General features: G+C 36.9%; 1 protein-coding gene across 3 annotated transcripts in view; it reads right to left on the reverse strand.

The window, feature by feature from the left end:
• Window positions 1–775: 775 nt before the first annotated feature.
• PDE7A (phosphodiesterase 7A) overlaps window positions 776–18,309 on the reverse strand; it is a 75,468-nt gene continuing 57,934 nt past the window's right edge. For all 3 annotated transcript variants that reach the window (XM_015617895.3, XM_015617896.3, XM_015617897.3), the window contains 10 exons: window positions 16,715–16,866; window positions 15,099–15,162; window positions 11,565–11,660; window positions 8,448–8,548; window positions 6,097–6,228; window positions 5,690–5,781; window positions 4,940–5,084; window positions 4,011–4,107; window positions 2,986–3,066; window positions 776–1,651 (listed from right to left, as the gene is read on the reverse strand). In XM_015617895.3, the coding sequence (XP_015473381.1) occupies window positions 1,440–1,651; window positions 2,986–3,066; window positions 4,011–4,107; window positions 4,940–5,084; window positions 5,690–5,781; window positions 6,097–6,228; window positions 8,448–8,548; window positions 11,565–11,660; window positions 15,099–15,162; window positions 16,715–16,866 (1,172 nt within the window). In that variant the 3' untranslated portion in view covers window positions 776–1,439. The remainder of the gene's footprint in view (window positions 1,652–2,985; window positions 3,067–4,010; window positions 4,108–4,939; window positions 5,085–5,689; window positions 5,782–6,096; window positions 6,229–8,447; window positions 8,549–11,564; window positions 11,661–15,098; window positions 15,163–16,714; window positions 16,867–18,309) is intronic.

Below are 18,309 nucleotides of genomic sequence, written 5' to 3' on the forward strand. Positions count from 1 at the left end.
GAACTAAAAGAAAGCACCAGTTTCTGAAACTAGATTACAGTTGTGCTTACTGTACTTAAAACGATGTAAAACAAATTACAAAAATGGAATGTTTTAAGTTTAAAATTAGTCCTTTAATTTTGCCCTAAAAAACATTTTCTCCTTTTCCCATCAAAAACCCATCAGTGGGTAATGTTTTAGTAGAGGGAGGAATACGTAAACAATGCACTTTTTTTATTATTTTTTTTTCAAATCAAAAACAAATTTGGTCACTTAGCTTTGTGCATAGTTTAAGGCATCTGTAGCAATTTGTTACAGTTTCCTCCCCAGTGTGGCTGTTCATGAAATTGTCACATTCTAAAAGAATAAATTAAAAAATAAACCAAAAAACAAAAAGAAAAAATGTTGCCGTTCAAACCCTTCCCCGAGCCCTCCCGCCCTCCCCCGTCCCAAACGTACTCACACACCCACACATACACACACGCTGCAGCGAAAGGGGCATTTGTACCCTTGTTCTGAAGGACACGCTTCCCATCCCACTTTATTTCAGATTGGCAAATACCCTGAGCTGATTATGGTGTTTAGACATTCCACCTTTTTCTTGCATGTGCAGTTCAAGTGTACAATAGTGAGAACAACATGCGATGTTCCCACTGCAGAATCGCAATGCAGTTCGGACGCTTCCCCCCCCCACCCTTCCCTTCCCAGATTCAGAAGTGTTTTTTTGCCGTTAAAAAATTGCATTCCCATATAGCACTGGAGTAAAGCTTGGCTGTGCTCTATGATGAATGCTCAGTTCCCAGTGCACAAACAAAATTATGGCAAATGGGAGGCTTTTCTGGCATCCAAAGAAACAAGAGCTGCAGTCTCAGATTTGATCTTTTTCTTTTAAAAAAGCAAAAAACCCAAGTTAGTGGTTCCTTCACAGCCATGCGCAAAGGTTAAGTCTAGAACCGATAGTTTCAGAGTACATTTGTAAACATCAAGTCTTGCCAGAGGCAGCAGAGGATGGGCACTTCACATTTCCGTATTAAAACAGGGACTGAGTGGAAGGTATGCTTTGAACACATTTATGCAAGTCTTGCTAAATTCCAAGGGAGTGGAATAATCCGTGTCAAGTCTTAGATTTGAAGACCGTATTCCAAATATCATGAGAAAACCCAAGCCAAGGGGCACAATGAAGCTTTCGTCCCATTGCTCCAAGGCTCAGTCACTGCTGTGCTTTGCATATTCGAGGTTCCGAACGACAACCAACTGAGGCGGGTGCATATTGCTCTATGTTCAGATCTGGCGGCTTAAAAAAATTCTGGGTCAAATGGTCTGTGTCAAAGGAAAACTTGGAAATAAATAATGCTGGCATCATTTTACCGTTTTACCAAAACCTTGGGCTGGCATGTGTCTCCTTTAATCCAACCGTGCAGATACCGAGGGAAGAGGCAGTTTTGTCATGGAGATTGAGGTCAGGACAATCGAGGTTCCTGAGGTAAAATGTCTGAGTCCATTTCCTCAAAGGTGGGGTCAACATCGTCACCGCTGCCTGACTGTTCCCTCTGCACTCCCTTCCAGCTCGCCTTGTTCAGTCCCAGGTGGCCAAGCATTGTCTGGGACAGCCTCGTGTTGGAAAACCGGGCCCATTCCCCAAACAGTGGTTCCACTAAGTAAGTCATAAAACCTTCAAAAGCAAGCAAACAGAGGCAGATTAAATAAACAAACAATATGGAGACCAAACCAAACATTTTAAATAGCTTTTAGTAGCAAATAATAAAGGTGTCAAACTGCTGATCTTCAATGTGCATTTAAATATTCATTTAGATATTTTGGGCATCTTTACCAAAAAAATCTCTCAAAATGTGAAAGATTTTACAAATCACTCAGAAGGACAGCAGTACACTGCATTACAAATTAACCTTCTTTCTCTCACAGCAGTGACCAAATGAAGACAAATACTGGACAATATGGAGGGAGAGAGAAATCTAAACATCAGCAACTAAGTCACACAATTTAGAAAACCTAAATTTCTAAAAGATGTTATAATTAATTACCCACAGAGTGTCTGAATTATACTACATGGGGGGAAAAAAAGAATATATTATTTTCACAATATTAGGGTGACTAAAAATACTTTAAAATACAAATTTTAGAAATTTTTTAAACAAGGCCACAAAACAACACATTGATGTACTTGGTGTGTATGCACATGTTCATTTATTTGTAATGTCTATTTCCATGAAACAAAAATTCAATGCTAAGATAACCAAAACTGAGTATTTTAATTAAACAATGTTTTCCTAGCATTCTAAATTCTAACAGTGCAGCTGGATTGAACACATCAGCTTTGTGTCAATCTAAGGCATTAATTCATACTCTGCTTGTCATTAGATTTATTCTTTTCTTTTACTATGTTTTTAAGTTTTTTTGAGTCCCAATTCACCCCCACAATCAACCTTGATTAGCTATAAAAAGACATTTTACTATTTAAATCCAAGTCAGGTTAGCAACAACTATTAATATAACGGCTATTTCACCATTCTCCATCACATCTCTGCCCACCACCCTTCCTTAAAGGCTGCATTTAAAGGCAATGCTGACATTCCAAAAAGCTAAACCCAGCATGCCCAGTTGTGGCAAGCTCTCTGCAAAAGGCATCTGAGACCACATGGCAAGGGGAAGGGACCCTCCTCTTCCACTTATACAGCAAATACCACTTCAGATGAGGAAAGTTCTGGGCAGCAGCATGGGAGAAGTCAGACAGTTGCCTCCCACACTGTACCTGCTCTGTGAGGAAACAGAAGCTCCAGGACTGTCAGGGCAGCATCGTTCATAAACAATTCAAGAGATATTATATAGCAAATAAAAATAAAATTGTTCTTTATAATAAAGTGCTGCCACACACACACACACACACACACAGTATGTTCAGCCTCTAGGAAATGTATCCAAAGACTGTTTTTTTTTTCAAATTGCATGCTGAAAGAAATCTACTAAAATGAACTTAATTGCATTTACCAATCTGGATGTTGGCAATAGTTTCTGTCTGTCGGTCACAAAGTGGACTCACACCCAAGTGATATTTTTTTTCAATATCACCTAAAGAAACAAAAGTAAAAGGCAACCATTAAATCATCAAGTCCCAAACAAATCAAACACCAACAGAAGTGAGCTGTAAGTGCTGGTTAACAAGGACACTACCCTGCAGCTGGTGGTATGCATTTACTTCTCTTCCTATCTCACAAAAAAACAAGTTGATCCGTCAGATAACAATACTTAAAACTGCATTTAAACACTTGGTGTTTTTCATCATAGAACCACACAGGTTTCCTGAAGGATTACCATCCTCTTTCTTGCAAAACCTCCTACATTTTCATAGAAATTACAAATTAATCCCCCCTCAGTAATATGGAAGAGGATAGCATAGCCTTCAGAAATTTCTCGCTAAAGGCAATTTTGTTTCTGCTTCCCCATCACCTTTATCTAAGATTAAGTTTCACATAATTAGCATCAAATAAATAAATAAATGTTCCCCATTTACCATATTCACATGCAAATTAGGTCTCAAGTCCACCAAACTAGCCTTAATTGTACTGTAAAACAATTTCATAATAATGGAGCAAATTCACTCCATTTGTCAATTGAAGGATTTATTAATTGCTCACAGTAACTAAAACCTCCCTGGCTCTTACCTGCTTACCAACCAGCCTTAGAACTTAAGTTTAAATATTGAAGACACATGATGAACATATTCCGTAATTTGCTGAAACTGCTAGGGCAATTTCAAAGTGGCCATAATTATTAATCTGGAGCCCCTTTATACAAAAGGATGTATTGCATCAGCCACTTCAGGTTCAGATTCTAAGCAGATTCTCTGCAGAGTTTTAGTAACTGACCTTTTACAGGAAACACAACCCATGAAAGTAAAAAAATCCCATACTGTACATCCCTGCTAGTGCTAAATATAAATGGTCTAGGGGTCATGGATGCTCTCTCCACACTAAATACATTTTATACTAACAGATACTTCTACTCTTACTTGCCTTGATGGAAGAACTCCTCTGTTACTTTTTCACTCCACTGCTTGCTCAGCTCCCATGTCCGACAGGGGTTACAAATATCTGCACACTTCAAAGCCATCTAACAAGTTAACACACAGTATTAGATCGCCTTTCTTCCAACAGAAGTGCCTGTAATTAATTCCTGATAGCAGATTATTTTAGGTTTTGTCAATAACAAATCTGCCTACCATTTGTGCTCCAAAGTTATGTTCTGTAATATTTAAAAAACACTCTGGGAACTGAGAGATCTCATGATCATCCCTGAGTAATATGGAAATTCAGTCAACACAAAGTATTTCAGGGCCACTATATTTAGTATACTCACTGGTACAGGAGACAAAAATAACTTCAGAAAAAGAAGCATCAAAGCAAGCAAGCAGTGTTTTCCATTTCTGGCTCTCAAGCTTCTATTTTTAGCAATGGTTTGCACAAGACAGAACTTCTCATCTGTTTGTCCACTGCCTCTTATAGCCCACAATATGAACCTAGTAAGAAAATGCCTATAAACCTAAAAAGATTCTTAAGGCTTTTGTTTTTCAAGTTTGCTAAAGCTTACTAGCACAATTGCAAACTGATTCACAACAGCAGTGCTTTCCTTCCCCATAATATGTTCTGACAAAGCATTTCACAGTTCTGAGGCTGCAATGGAGTTGCTGGAAGAGCTAAACCTTGTCTTGGAAACATCTTGCTTCAGCAGCCCTAAGTTATCAGACTTAGCAATACACACCATTACTTGAGAGAAGTGCTGACTGTGGGAATTGGAGGGAACAACCTTTTTGTAATGGAACAGAAAGACTAAAAGATAGTCCTGCTCCATTTTGAAAATCTGGCAGAACTAGTATTTAGTATTTTACAGTAGATTTGTTTTTACACTAAAATGCTGTTTCCAAAAATATGACCAGCAAGATCACCTGTAAGATGAAGTGACGATGGTTTGCATTCTCTAAACATAGATCTCCTCTATCCAAATGGGATCGGAACATGGACAGGTACTCGTTTTGTTGACTGATGTCTGTAGCAAGAATGAGATCACCTATCTGGCTCTCCATCAGCTGCCTGAAATGACACCAAACATTCAGAAATATATCAATTAAGAACAACAGTCATCACTAGATCTACATGGCTTTTTATCATATTTATTATTATACAAGCTTTATAACAAGCATTTTCACTGAACTGTTTGTTTTCTTTTCCTGAAAAATTCTTGTAACATTCACAGAAATATCAGAATATTTCATTGGCAGCTTTCAGGAACGCTAAAACAGTTTTTAGCTCTTTTCCTCCCCCTACATTTTTTTTTTTTTCCTTAAAAATGCACGAACTGATTGTCTCAAGATTATTTCTTGTCAAGAGTAGGTGAAGATGGTCTATTTTAAACTACAGTTGTGGTGGCAGAATGAGAAAAGACTGCCAAGTTTAGTCTGAACAGGTGCTCGACTACATGAATACACCCCTTCAATGTGCTTGCAATAAATGTTATTTTCCAAATATCACGTTGCATCATGAACTGCTCTACTCTACCAGCACTGTATCCAGGAATTCTTAGAATAGATCTCTACATTTTGTACTCAAAATTGCCATGCAATATCTTATTTTGGGCTGTCTTAGCTGACAGATTGCTTGTATCTCAAACTAATCTATACTATGTGGTATAAACATACCTGTTTTCTAATGACATATGTGCAAATAAACCAGACTCTCTCAGCAACCCCACTGCCGATCTCCAGTGATGGTTCTCTAATACTGAGGTATTCTGTGAATTAAAAGGGAGTAACACATATCAGTCAATGCCTTTTTCTTAAACTGAAGAGCTATATACCAAGAGCAGCACCAGACAGTTTGGCTATGTTTTGGGGTTGGTGTTTTATTTTCTTTTTTATTTTTCCCAAGGAGGTTAAAACTCACAAGTCCTGCATACTTAGTTAATTTGCACAGTTTTTTATCCCAGTGACATAGAAACAGCATCTGCATTCAATCCTACCACTAGCTAGATACATCACAATTTACATTTCTTTTCCGTACTTCTCTCCAAACCTGGTTTTAACAAAACAATTGATTTTATCCTTACCTTATATAAAGTCGCTAAATAATGATTTGTTTTAATTAGGAAAGGTTGGTTAACGCCTGGGTGATCCAAATCGTGTGTGGCAGCTGCTATTAAACTGAGCAGGACATCCCATGGAGTTAAAGATTTGGAAAGCTGCAAGGCAAACCCAACAAATGTTAGTAATGCAATATGGCCTTAGAAAAAGTGCATGAGTGTTGCATTTTTGGTTTTCAGTAATTAACAGCCAATAGAAATTTGGAGAAAATCTTGAACATCTAAAACTAACATTCCACTGACTTTTCACAGTATTTCCCCCCCAAAGCTGCAAAATTTCGACAATGGTTTAAGAATTACTCTTTCTGAATGGCAAGGTTCATTCTTAAAAACTGCTAGCACAAAACATAAATGTGTCTAGTAATGGAGCGCTTTTCCTCACCAGACCCCATAAAAGCAGAAAATTCTTAAAATTAGCTCTCCCTCTCATTTACCAAGTCCATTTGTATGTGTCTATTCTTTAAATTTATACTGTGTTTTAAAAAGCATGAAAACCCTTTCCTCCTAAGAGTAAGAAACAAATGTTCTGGAAGACTTAGAACTGTTTTGCATGTATTTCTACTCTTATGCAAAATTGTATTTCAAAGTCTACCATGAACAGAACCAAGGTCTACATGAACAGAAAAAAGGAGGAAAATCTGCCACAAATAAGTATTTTCAATGTGCATGTCAATTAACTCAGCATGCATCTACAAGGACTTACTTTCACTGTTCATAGCTGTTCCTGCTTGTGGTTGAGAGGTTTGAAAGTTTGAACTCAGTAATAAAGCCTAGTTTGCACTAAAACAGAGAGGACAGTTCTGTCCATATAAAGCTGAACTGCAGCAAACAGCCTGCAAGGACAGAAGTTTATGTTCCCTGCTGCATTTGCCATCTATCACACCTCACATGTTTATAACGTACTTTAGTGCAACAGAGCTGCAGTTCAGTACACTGAACTACAGCTGTATATGTTACTAAAAATACAAAGTCTGTACTTGTATCTGAAGCTTCACAAAACTTCCATAGCAAGTATTAAATAAAAAATGCTCAGAGCTTCCAAACTGAATGCCATAGAAAAGCTCATCATGTATCAACTCTGATCAGGCTCACTGCACCAATTGGTCTGAGAGCAGCACTGAGAAACTGAGTGGGAGGAGTGGGCAAAGAGCCTCTGAAAAAGGCTTTATGGAGCCAAAACTTACTTGTTTTTACCTCAGAAGCAGAATAAGGAGCTATGCTATTCAGGGGAATACCAGACTGGTAATAATCTGCATCAAGGCAGATAACTTCTCATCTAGCTACAGCGCACTACAGCTTTCAATTTAATATAGAAGGACAGCGCTTTGCCCTGAAATTGTCCAAGACATCACTTACAGCAGCCTGACAGCAGTCCAAGTAGTGAGGACAAACCCTCAATTAGTTTAGCTCCTTAAGGTCTGTCATTCTACCCTTTCTTAAAAATTCAAAGAGAACTCCTGATGTATTGCTGTGAACTGCCTCTTGTACAATCAAACTGTTCAGTAAAAGCAAAGATGAGCAAAGCAAGGATAATGGTAATTTATGGATGAAAGAAACCACCCCAGGTGACAAGTACACAGGTTTATTATTGCCAGTTCTGACTCAGGCTGCAATTCTATATAAATGTCTTGGGGCACAGCACTATGTTAAAGAGCTGCAACTTCAATTCCCTGCTCTAGTTCAACAGGAAGTCACACAAAAGACAATTTCAGCTCAGAAGGGGGGCGGGAAAAACAAAAGGATACTAAGTGTGAATCCACAGCCTCAGCAACAGGGAGGGCAAGGGAGAGTTCAGAAGTGTTTCTTGTTGGGTTCTTAGGTTTCTTTACTTTTGATAAAACCTGTATGTGCATATACACATACATGTATGATGTAAGTTTATACATAGGTCTATGACCTTACTGCCCTCTACAACTGCCTCAAGTGAGGTTGTAGCTAGGTGGGGTTTGGCTTCTTCTCCCAGGTAACCAGCAACAGCAAAGAGGACACAGTCTACAGCTGTGCTAGGGGAGGTTTAGGTTGGACATGAGGAAAAATTTCTTCACAGAAATGGTGATTAGACATCAGTATGGGCTGTCCAGGGTGGTAATGGAATCATCATCCCTGGAGGTGTTAAAGGAAAGGTGCGTAAGTGGATGTGGCACTCGGTGCCATGGTCTAGTAGACAAGGTGGTGTTTGGTTATAAGTTGGACCAGATCTCAGAGGTCTTTTCCAACCTAAATGATTCTGTGATACATGCACACAATCCATTCATATGCATATACACACACACGTTTCTGTGTGTATGAGTGATGTAAAAGTGAGAAAGCTGCCTTACCTTGGGCTCTTTTAAGTAACAGTGCATGGCCTGAGTCACATCAGCAGCATGAACTGCATTATGATAAGGATTTTGACTGTGATAATCTTCTTGAACCATAACTGCAGGAAAATAACACACATCCAAATTTAAATAAAATTGCAATTTTTTCAAGGACCTTTTTATATGCCCCTATTAGGTACAGAAATATGCAATATCACAAGTCATATATACATAAAAGCATCAGAGTCAATAAACTGTCAGCTGAACCACGATGCAGCTGTAAGATTTTTATGCAAAGAAACAGTGTTTGCTAAAGGAAATCAACTACATGTAAAGTCAGAGCAAAAATTAAACAACTTGAATCAATATATAATCTGAGATTTGACTGATACATATTCTGACTTTGACAACTTCCCAGAGAAGGCTGTCTTTGACAATCTGTCTGAATGGTGAGGCAACACTGAATACAACATGAAAATTTTGCTGTTTACCAAACCATTAGGATGACTTCATATCATGACCTAAAAACAGATAGAATTTTAGAGGAATTAAGCACTGCTTTCCTATGAAGTGCTTTGTTTTCCCATTCAGAAAAGTGGTCATGGAAAACCAACTCCATTTTTAGGCATTTTCTCATACTTGTACGCAGGCAAACTTAAAGCCCATATGCAATTTAGAAAAGAATCTCATTGAGATGATGGTCTGACTAACTATACCTAGATTCAATATTCCTTATTTAAATTCTTCACTTTCCTCCTCTTTCCTCCATCTTCATGGCTGTCTTTGAACATTATAGGTAGAATTCCTTAAAGGGCATCAACATTAGCCCAAGTACAGAGAATGAAAAAACTATAATGCTATAAAGGATGGAGGGGAAGAAGATCTAAAACACAAACTATATTCTCAAGTTTTGCCTGACACATTAATTCTTCCAAGCAAACCTCAAAAAACGTTTTCCTGTCTGACTACAGTCTGTCAGTCCTACTAAACAAACATGGCCACAAGCTTTTCTACTTAGTTTACAAGCCCAAAGGATCCATGAAATTGTGAGTGAAATGTTAGAGCATTACTGACATGGTGTTTGTGAAGAGCTGTGGTCCATGAAAAATGAAAATACTGTCACCACTATGTAATCTCAATAGAACTCAATGGATAGCTTACAGCTCTCACGTAAAATGAAAATCAATATAAATGTTTTTGAGCTTTATTACCTGCAGAATCCTCTCTCACCTATACCTCACATCAAGGGCATTAATGGCATATATCCCTGGCTTTCTTCTTAATTATTTTGTGGCTTCATAGGCTAATCCAGCTACCTGAACTCTACAATTTTCCTAACTTACTTATTTTATTAAAGCAGACCTAGGTCAACATTTTGATCACAATCTTCCAGACTGGAATAGCACATTGCATTTTCTCTTCCCTGGTTCAAGTCTGGAATAAGAACCTGTGAAGACACAGTAAGAAAATGCGGATCTCCAAGTAGAGGATGGAAACCACTGAAAGACTGTGTGTGTGTGTGTGTGTGTGTGTGTGTGTGTGTACATACACGTAAAAAAAAAAAAAAAAAAGCCAAGATCCTACAGGGGACTAAAATCAGCTTTTTTTACTTATAAGATTCCAGTACAGTCTCATATAATGTAAATTTTGTGTGGTCCTGGACCATCTGAGCTCTCCTAGCCTTGTGGAATTTGATCTTCAGATTGCTATGGATTAGAGAATAAGAGGTAGCAAAAGAAAAGAATTAATTCTGTTCATGCTAAGAAGCTGTATTGGGAATAAAGGTTCCTTGATTTTACAATGGACTAAGAGCTTTTTACTGATACTAAGTAGAAGGCATTAACAAAAAAGGAAAGGCACTGAATTTCAAATTTAGAATAAATTTTGCCTTCTTCAAAGTCTAATCTCATTTTCAGTAGATTATAACCTTGAATAGTCAGATGTAGTTAAAATTGTCATCATCTTTTGATAACCAGTTAACCAAGCCAGTAATTTCTAATTGTTTTTTCAAGTATTATAATTTGCATAATGTCAACTAACCAGATGAGAAAAACAAACCACATTCAGTTAGAACTTCTGTAGCCTAAAAATCAGATTTCTATAATCATTTTCCTCCATTCCAACATATCAGTCATTAAGGTCAGCTGATTAACATTCCTGAAACTGGAGAAAATTTATTTCACTTTAAAACATGAAATGCAAGACAAAACTGATATTTTTTTAACTGAAAGAGAACTAAATTATGAAAACAAAAAGATCCTAATATTTGAAAGGGGAGAAAAGACTCCCAAATGTAGTTTCTCCCCTGTTAAGTGACAAGCTTTGTAACCACAGAATTGTTTTCTCTGAAACTGTAGAAAAACTGCTGAAGGGGACCAAAAATTTGTTTCTCCTGCTCAGTTAAAAAAATCAACCTACTTCACAAAATTAAAGATACTGTCACAGAAGAACAGTCACAAAGGAAGGTGGTCTCACATCAGCACCTGTCTGTGTATTGGGACACAGAGAGATCTCTCAAGTGAATGTACAACTTGGTTTGAATATTCTACATTGCATTTACAATTCTTTCCAAAGAAGCATTCCAGTGACACAGGCACAGACATTCAATTAAAATTGTCCTGTACTCCATCTATGGAGAAACCATGTCCACAGTATACAATGCTTATTTTTAGAAGAATTTGAGCAAGCCAAGAAGCAACACCAAATTGGCACCAGAAAGTATTTTTGATATATTCCATACAGTTAGGGAACCATATAATTGGAAACAAGTAAAGATCAATATAGAACTAGAAATCAGAACCAAGAAATGAGCTGTCTAGCCTTTCCCAATACAAATGTCACACAATGTCACATATATTCCTGATTGTTTAATAGATAATAAATAAATTTAATAAATAAAATACAGCATTTCCCATGAAACTATTAAACTTGTTAATACTTGTTTGGATTTAACACGGAATATTCTATACTCCTAAGAACTTTGAGAGATCATCTCAATATAATTTAAATCACTGCACAATCTAGACTGCATCAGTACTCTTCAAACCTTATTGCTAAACTACAACCAGAACTTCATTTAGGATATAAAAATGCAGATAAACAACAATATTCATCGAAATAAAAAGCTGTATTTACCCAAAAATCTACGAAGTTTCATCGTATCTAATTGGAAGTGTTCAATTAGTCCATGTAGATTAAACAGATGAAAGGTTAAGCTGACTAGACTGTTTCCTAAAAATAAGATGAAAATACTAATTCATTGGAATATAATAAGAAAAGTATTATTTCAAACAAATTGGTCACAAAAATTATACAAGCAAACTTCTCTACACCAAGTCATGATATTCTACACCATTTATAAATATTTAAATCTTAATGCATGACAAGTTTCCATTAGCTGTCTCTAGTAAGCAGTGGTTTTGCTTAATTCTAATGCATTCACCAACTGTCCAATAGCAACTGACAGGAAGAAAATGTTACTGAACATTAAAAAACCAACATGTTTCAACATGCAAATCCATTATAAAGATCCTCAATTTTGTAATTATATTTATGCAACATATCACAAACACATACACAAAATACAAATATAATCAGGCAAAGAGAAAAGTTAGACAACACTATTGATTAGAGCACTTTGCAAATACACTATCTCTAATTTTCATCATATATTTTGCAGGACTTCTTATTTCACACAGAACTCTACAAAAAAGGCCCCAAGTATTGTTAAAACTATTACAAGCTTATAATATATTTCACCTACTCTTAGCTTTATTATAATCTTTTGCAGTGGTGAAATAAAAAGATAAACTGTCCACAATGTTTATTTGAAATAGCTTGTCCATTATTTGCTCTGCAAACAATATCATGGCTGCCAATCTTAGTTTAGCATTATAGAACCTAGCACAGACAGAAACTGAGATACAAAAAGACAGAAATTTCTTGTAAATCAAGCTTATTACTAGGCTAGAATTAATGTATTCTCATGTACATGCCACCTCACCACAAGGAAATATGCAATTCTTGGAACAACATTGACTGGGGAAGTTCTTTCATAGAGGCTCATCCAGGGCAGCTCATCCAGCAGCATTTTATATACAGCATTCTGCCCTTCCAAACTTTTGAGAACAAGGCTGCCTGATCCAAATGTCCTCCAAAAATGATTTAATTAGGATGCAAAATGGATGGTGGTATTGTAAGGCATCCACAATAGAAGCTCTTCTGGTAGGTACTTTTGAAAAAATCATGTATAAAAAGTAGAAAGGGCTCTTCTGAGAAAGACAACTTCAGATTTCTCCCATTTGACAAGCTAATCCAAAAGTAGCTATGCTTACATGTTGTATGTATAGCTTTTCCTCATGCAGTTATGTAAAGTTTATCATTACCTATATAAGCATTCTATTTGTACAAGTCCTTGCTATTTTCATTTTTTTCTACCGATTTTCTGTATTAAATGTGAGTTGACTACTTTTACACTTGGTTAAGTCCAGCACCCCTTCAATAAAACAGAAGAGAAAAAGATCTTTTGGTGCCACATTCTACTTTTTGAACTTAATTTCTTGTTCTGGCAACTTTAATTGTAACTCTGCTACCTTTTCCACATGACTGCTGCAAAATCTGCAAGAGCTGCCCTTTATTCTCTTCCCACACTGGCACAAATGTCACTGTGATGTTGGACTTGCTCATCTCCTCCTTCCATTCTGTTCAAAACCCAGCTGCCATTGCTGAGATTATAATGCAAAACCATCCTACCCACTGCAATAGCCCTCTCTCCTCTTTCCCAGCACATGCACAGATCTCTTTTATGCCTACAAATGAACAATACTTAGGGGTTTTTTTTAACCAACTACTCCTGTAGCTCCCACTGCGATTTGTAATGGGCACACAAAAGTCACCAAAATGTTCTCTTCCTATGTTGTGCAAGCTATGTGTACAGCAGCTTCCCTCTGCTCAGTTCCCAAGTCTCTAGGTATTCTATGTCATAATTATAATGGATTAACACCAACGTGACTCTTATGGCACTAAAGAGCAATAGAACTATTTTCATCTAACACTACATTTATTGGAAAAATACTTATTCAATATAAATTACTATCCTGAGTTGATTATGACGTTAAATTGTATCCCCATTCGTCCACCTAACCCAGACACAGATTTTGTATTCTTTAAATTCCATCTGAGAGTAAAAGTGAGTGGAAAAGAAGCACCGAGTTTGTTATCAGAGACTGTACTTGCTCCCCCCACATTGAGAGTTTTGACTACAGCACAGACAGACAACAAGACACAGATCGCCTTGGCTTTCCAACTAGCCGGAGCAGAGAGGTCTTCCTGGACTGTTTTCTTTCCTTTTTCTGAAACTAATGGAACCTGCTCTGAACTGGGGACTCGGGGGAGCACCGAGAGCTTACAAACAAAAACTACCGGGAGCCCAGCCTGGGCAGCGGCATTTTCCAGTGCCAGAGGGACTGATAACAGAGCGAACACCCACAGGAAAGAGACCCTCTGGAGTTTGTCATCTCTTCTGAAGGGCGAAAAGTTTTGTAACTTAGTATTGTTCATTCTTGTACTAAGTAGTGCTGTGCCTGTGAAATAAACAAGTTTTTTCCACTTCTCTCAGAGAAATCTCTTCCCGAATTGGTTGAGAGGTGAGAGAAAGGGGCCACATTGGTTCCTGGGGAGGGGACCCATTAGAAGTTTTCTCCCAAATTTGCCCTAAACCAAAACAAATACATTCATTGGCACCCAGCCCGTGGCACGAGAGAGTAGAAAAACCCTGTACTGATTGTACTGAGGTAGCAATTACTTTGTTTTGACTACAGCACAGACAAACAACAAGACACAGATCGCCTTGGCTTTCCAGCTAGCCAGAGCAGAGAGGTCTTCCTAGAGTGTTTTCTTTCCCTGTTTTTAAAACAAACTGAAGCTGCTCTGAACTAGAAACTCGGGGGAGCACCAAGAGCTTGCACCCATAAACTACCGGGAGCCCAGCCTGGGCAGCGGCGTTTTCGAGCGCCAGAGGGACTGAGAACAGAACGAACACCCAAAGAAAAGAGACCCTCTGGAGTTTGTCATCTCTTCAAAATGGCGAAAAGTTTTGTAATTTGATATCGTTCATTCTTGTGCTGGGTAGTGCTGTGCCTGTGAAATAAACAGGTTTTTTCCACTTTGCTCAGAAAAATCTCTTCCCAAACCGGTTGGGAGGTGGGAGAAAGGGGCCATGTGAGTTTGCTTCCTGGGGTGGGGCGGGGGGGGAAGGCCATTAGAAGTTTTCTTCCAAATTTGCCCTAAACCAAAACAAATACATTCATCTTCTGGACACAACCATAAAAACTACCAGCACCCCATAACTGAAAAAAAAAGTCCAAGATCATAAACTTATTTGTTAATTTGTATAACATATTTGTATAAATTACTAAGAGAACAGCAACCTATAAAGTACATCAAGGGCCTCTTCTACAAATCAATGATTAGTATCAGTAGTGACAGTATCATTATTTTAACGAAGTGACCAGGCAAACTAGGACTCATATTAAATACTATTAAATCAAAAAGTACTACCTGGAATTTACGGTTTTTAGTGAACAATCACATGTGACACTGCAACATAAGTGCAACTGTTAAGTTATACTAAAAGATAAAGCACAAATGAAACACCAAAAGTCAACTCACCATTTGTCAGTCTATCAAAAAGAAAAATATCAAAATTCCAATTTCCAACCTTCTCCAGCATACACTGAAAAGAAACACAAGAGCTGTCATTTTTCAATCAGTATATGCCTATCTTCTTGCAGCTTGGAGTATTCAGGATTTCAGGGACAGATCAAATTTTTACAATTTCTACATATTAAAAAAATAGTAGTAAAAGAATAATTAAATTTGTCTGATAACAGAAAAAACATCACACATTTACAAATAAAAAGACCGAAGGAAAAAAAAACAAACAAGAAGTGCCTTGACAGAACTGTTTGGAGATCCTCCTTTCAACCTTTAGTCAGTTTCTCAAAAGACAATTTAAAACAATTAGGTTCAAATCAGAAATAGTATGGCAGAATGACTGTGATTTAGACTAGCACATTAATCTCTGTGTAGACTTTTATCTTTTCTTTCTTTCCCCTGCTCATAGAACAGTATCTAGATGATTCACTAGGCATTTGAGCCATTGTATGAGTGTTTTAATTTAAGAACCTGGCTTTTGACTTTTCACCCGACTGAACTAGCACGTCTTTATCCCAGCTGCTCCACATGAACTGTTCTTTCTGCTACAGGGATGAGCAAGAACAGCAAACAGTACAAGAGGCCTCACCAGAGTTGAGCAGTCCCAATCTTTGCCTCCCCTACCTGTATCAGAAATACCTGTCCAGCACATTTTACAACAGATTCCTGCCTTCTCCTATTCTCATTAGATTGGTAGAGTTGTTTTGTGATGCAATTATAGGTCTAGCTTTTCTCTACCAGCTCCTAGAACTCTGCTATCAGAAGAAACAAAAGCATTAACACTAACTTTTTATGATTAAATTATATGTACATTTTTAAGATCCACTCTCTGGGTTATCAGATTTCTTCCTACACCACAGCCTGATGATATTGAGCATGGATTGTATTATATTATCAGTCCCCTTCAGCACTGCCCATCCTCTCTCACAAATACAGCAGCCCTCATCCAGGTGGCTGCTCCCTTAGCAACATCTCTCTTCCCAGTATCTGCTTTCCCTGCTTTAGTGCTGCACAACTGTATTACAGCTATCATTTTTCTTTTCTAGAAGTGCCTATCAAAGAAAGAGTCAGTTTGACATAAGCATGTCCTGAGAAAACCATTCACTGCACTTTATTCAATTTTGGCAGTCACTTTCCCAGTTGTTCACTAGTGAGGTTATCCTAAAAAAATCAAAGGGAACAGGTGTCTAAATTGCTCCACTACATTTCTTAAATATAGATACATTTTCCTCTCTACATTTTTTTTCCTAAATTATTCAAGGGCATCCTTAATTCACCAGCTATTAAAAAAAACAACAAAGAAACAAAATAACAAAAATACACTAGTCTTCATCTGAGTAAACTTGTGGGCAGTACAAACTACAAAACCATGAAATTTTACCTGGATTTCATTACAATATATACATACATACATACACACACAAACATATGTATATAAAAAAAAATACACACACCCATGCTTAAAAAAAATGCTTAAAATTGGTATTTAGTCGCACTTTTAGTATGTGATATATATACTAGCAAGCATTTAGAAAAACATACTTTAAATAAATAAAAATCAAGCAACCAACCTTTGCTTGTCCATTATAATCATCATCTAAAATGTTTGAAGAATTTGGAACAGTGATACCACGGAAAAAACGGGAAGATCTCAGGTATCGCTGGAAACTAAGCAACCTTCTCACATTTCTTGCAGACACAGAGACCTCGATTTCAGAATTTGCTACAAAAAACAAGAAAATAAACACTCTCTCTAAAAAACCTATAACAAAAAGACAAATGCTCAGGGAAGTTTGGTATAAAGAGAATTCAATTTTTTTGAGTATCAAACATTTCAGCACAAATAGAGATATTTTTATTAATACTAAATACAAGCCATGGATTAGAAAAAATATGTTCTGTGTAAGCATCCTGTGAAGAAAAACAAACACTGAAATCATAGCTGCAACTTACCTTTATAAGGAACTCTGTTATTGAAAGGACAAAAATATTATGGATACTATTTAAAAACACACACAGTACTGCAAACATATTATTTTTGGAAAATTGCTGTCATCTATATACATCCAAATCCACATCCCTAACAAATCACCTAAGACAATATGGACACCAGCAAGAGAGTATCAGAAACTGAGTGTTGATACAGGAGGTACAAGTAGGCTTTGAGCAAGTACAAACTACTTTTACACAGTTTGGAGCTCAGAAAATCTCTTAACTCTACTTTGTCAATGTTTTAAACTCAAGTAATTTTGATATTTTTGCAAATAACTACACTCTTCTGCCAAACAATTATGACATTTACGTTCACAGCATATCTAATTCTGTTTCCCAGTATGGTGAAAACACAACAGAAAATTATTTCAGCCTTTCTCAAAGATTAATCCAAATATTTTGCTTTACTTTTATTAACTAATAAAAATTTACTTTTTATTAACTAATTAATACAAATTAACTGATTTATACAAATGACTGATACTAGTTTATTTCCAATTCCTTTTGATATGCCTGAAGTGTTTTAGAAACCCCCAAATCAAACTACCCAGAGCTACAGTTCCTTTGTAGAAAGCCAGAAATTCTCATATTGAAATCCATTAGGCCAAACTTGGTCTTTACTTTCTTTTCAACAGTGCCACCCAACAGCAGTTTTATATAACCAACAGGAAGTCAATAATCTTATCTTGATATTCACTCAACCTGCCTGAAATGACTCATGTTAAATAATAAAATTTCAAAAAGAGGTATTAAGTAAGGAAATCAGTGCCAACATGCTCTTTTTCAAAAATGCAGATCATCAAAAACAACATGATCATAATTCCATAGCACAGATCTCTTGTCCTTCCAAAAAAAAAGGCATATTAGAAGCTGGTGAAGTAAGGAGTTACAACTTTTGTTCTTAAATTCAGTCTACAATGTTATACACGGGAAGGTGTGGCCTTATTGACAATCTGAACTAAAAGCCTCAGTGATTCCTAGTGACAGCAGCTTAATTCTACATAAGATAAACCTTTATCCATTTAAATTCTTCCTGCAGAAGTTCCAATTTACTTTCTGTTCTATGCTAGCTCATTAATATATTAAATTAATATATTAATCCCCAAACATCTCTAAATAGAGCTGACAGTGGGATGATCATGGAGTATCTAATCAAACACAGCACCATTCCCTA

This window comes from Parus major, chromosome 2, assembly GCF_001522545.3.
Source record: "Parus major isolate Abel chromosome 2, Parus_major1.1, whole genome shotgun sequence".
Classification (NCBI taxonomy): Eukaryota; Metazoa; Chordata; class Aves; order Passeriformes; family Paridae; genus Parus; species Parus major.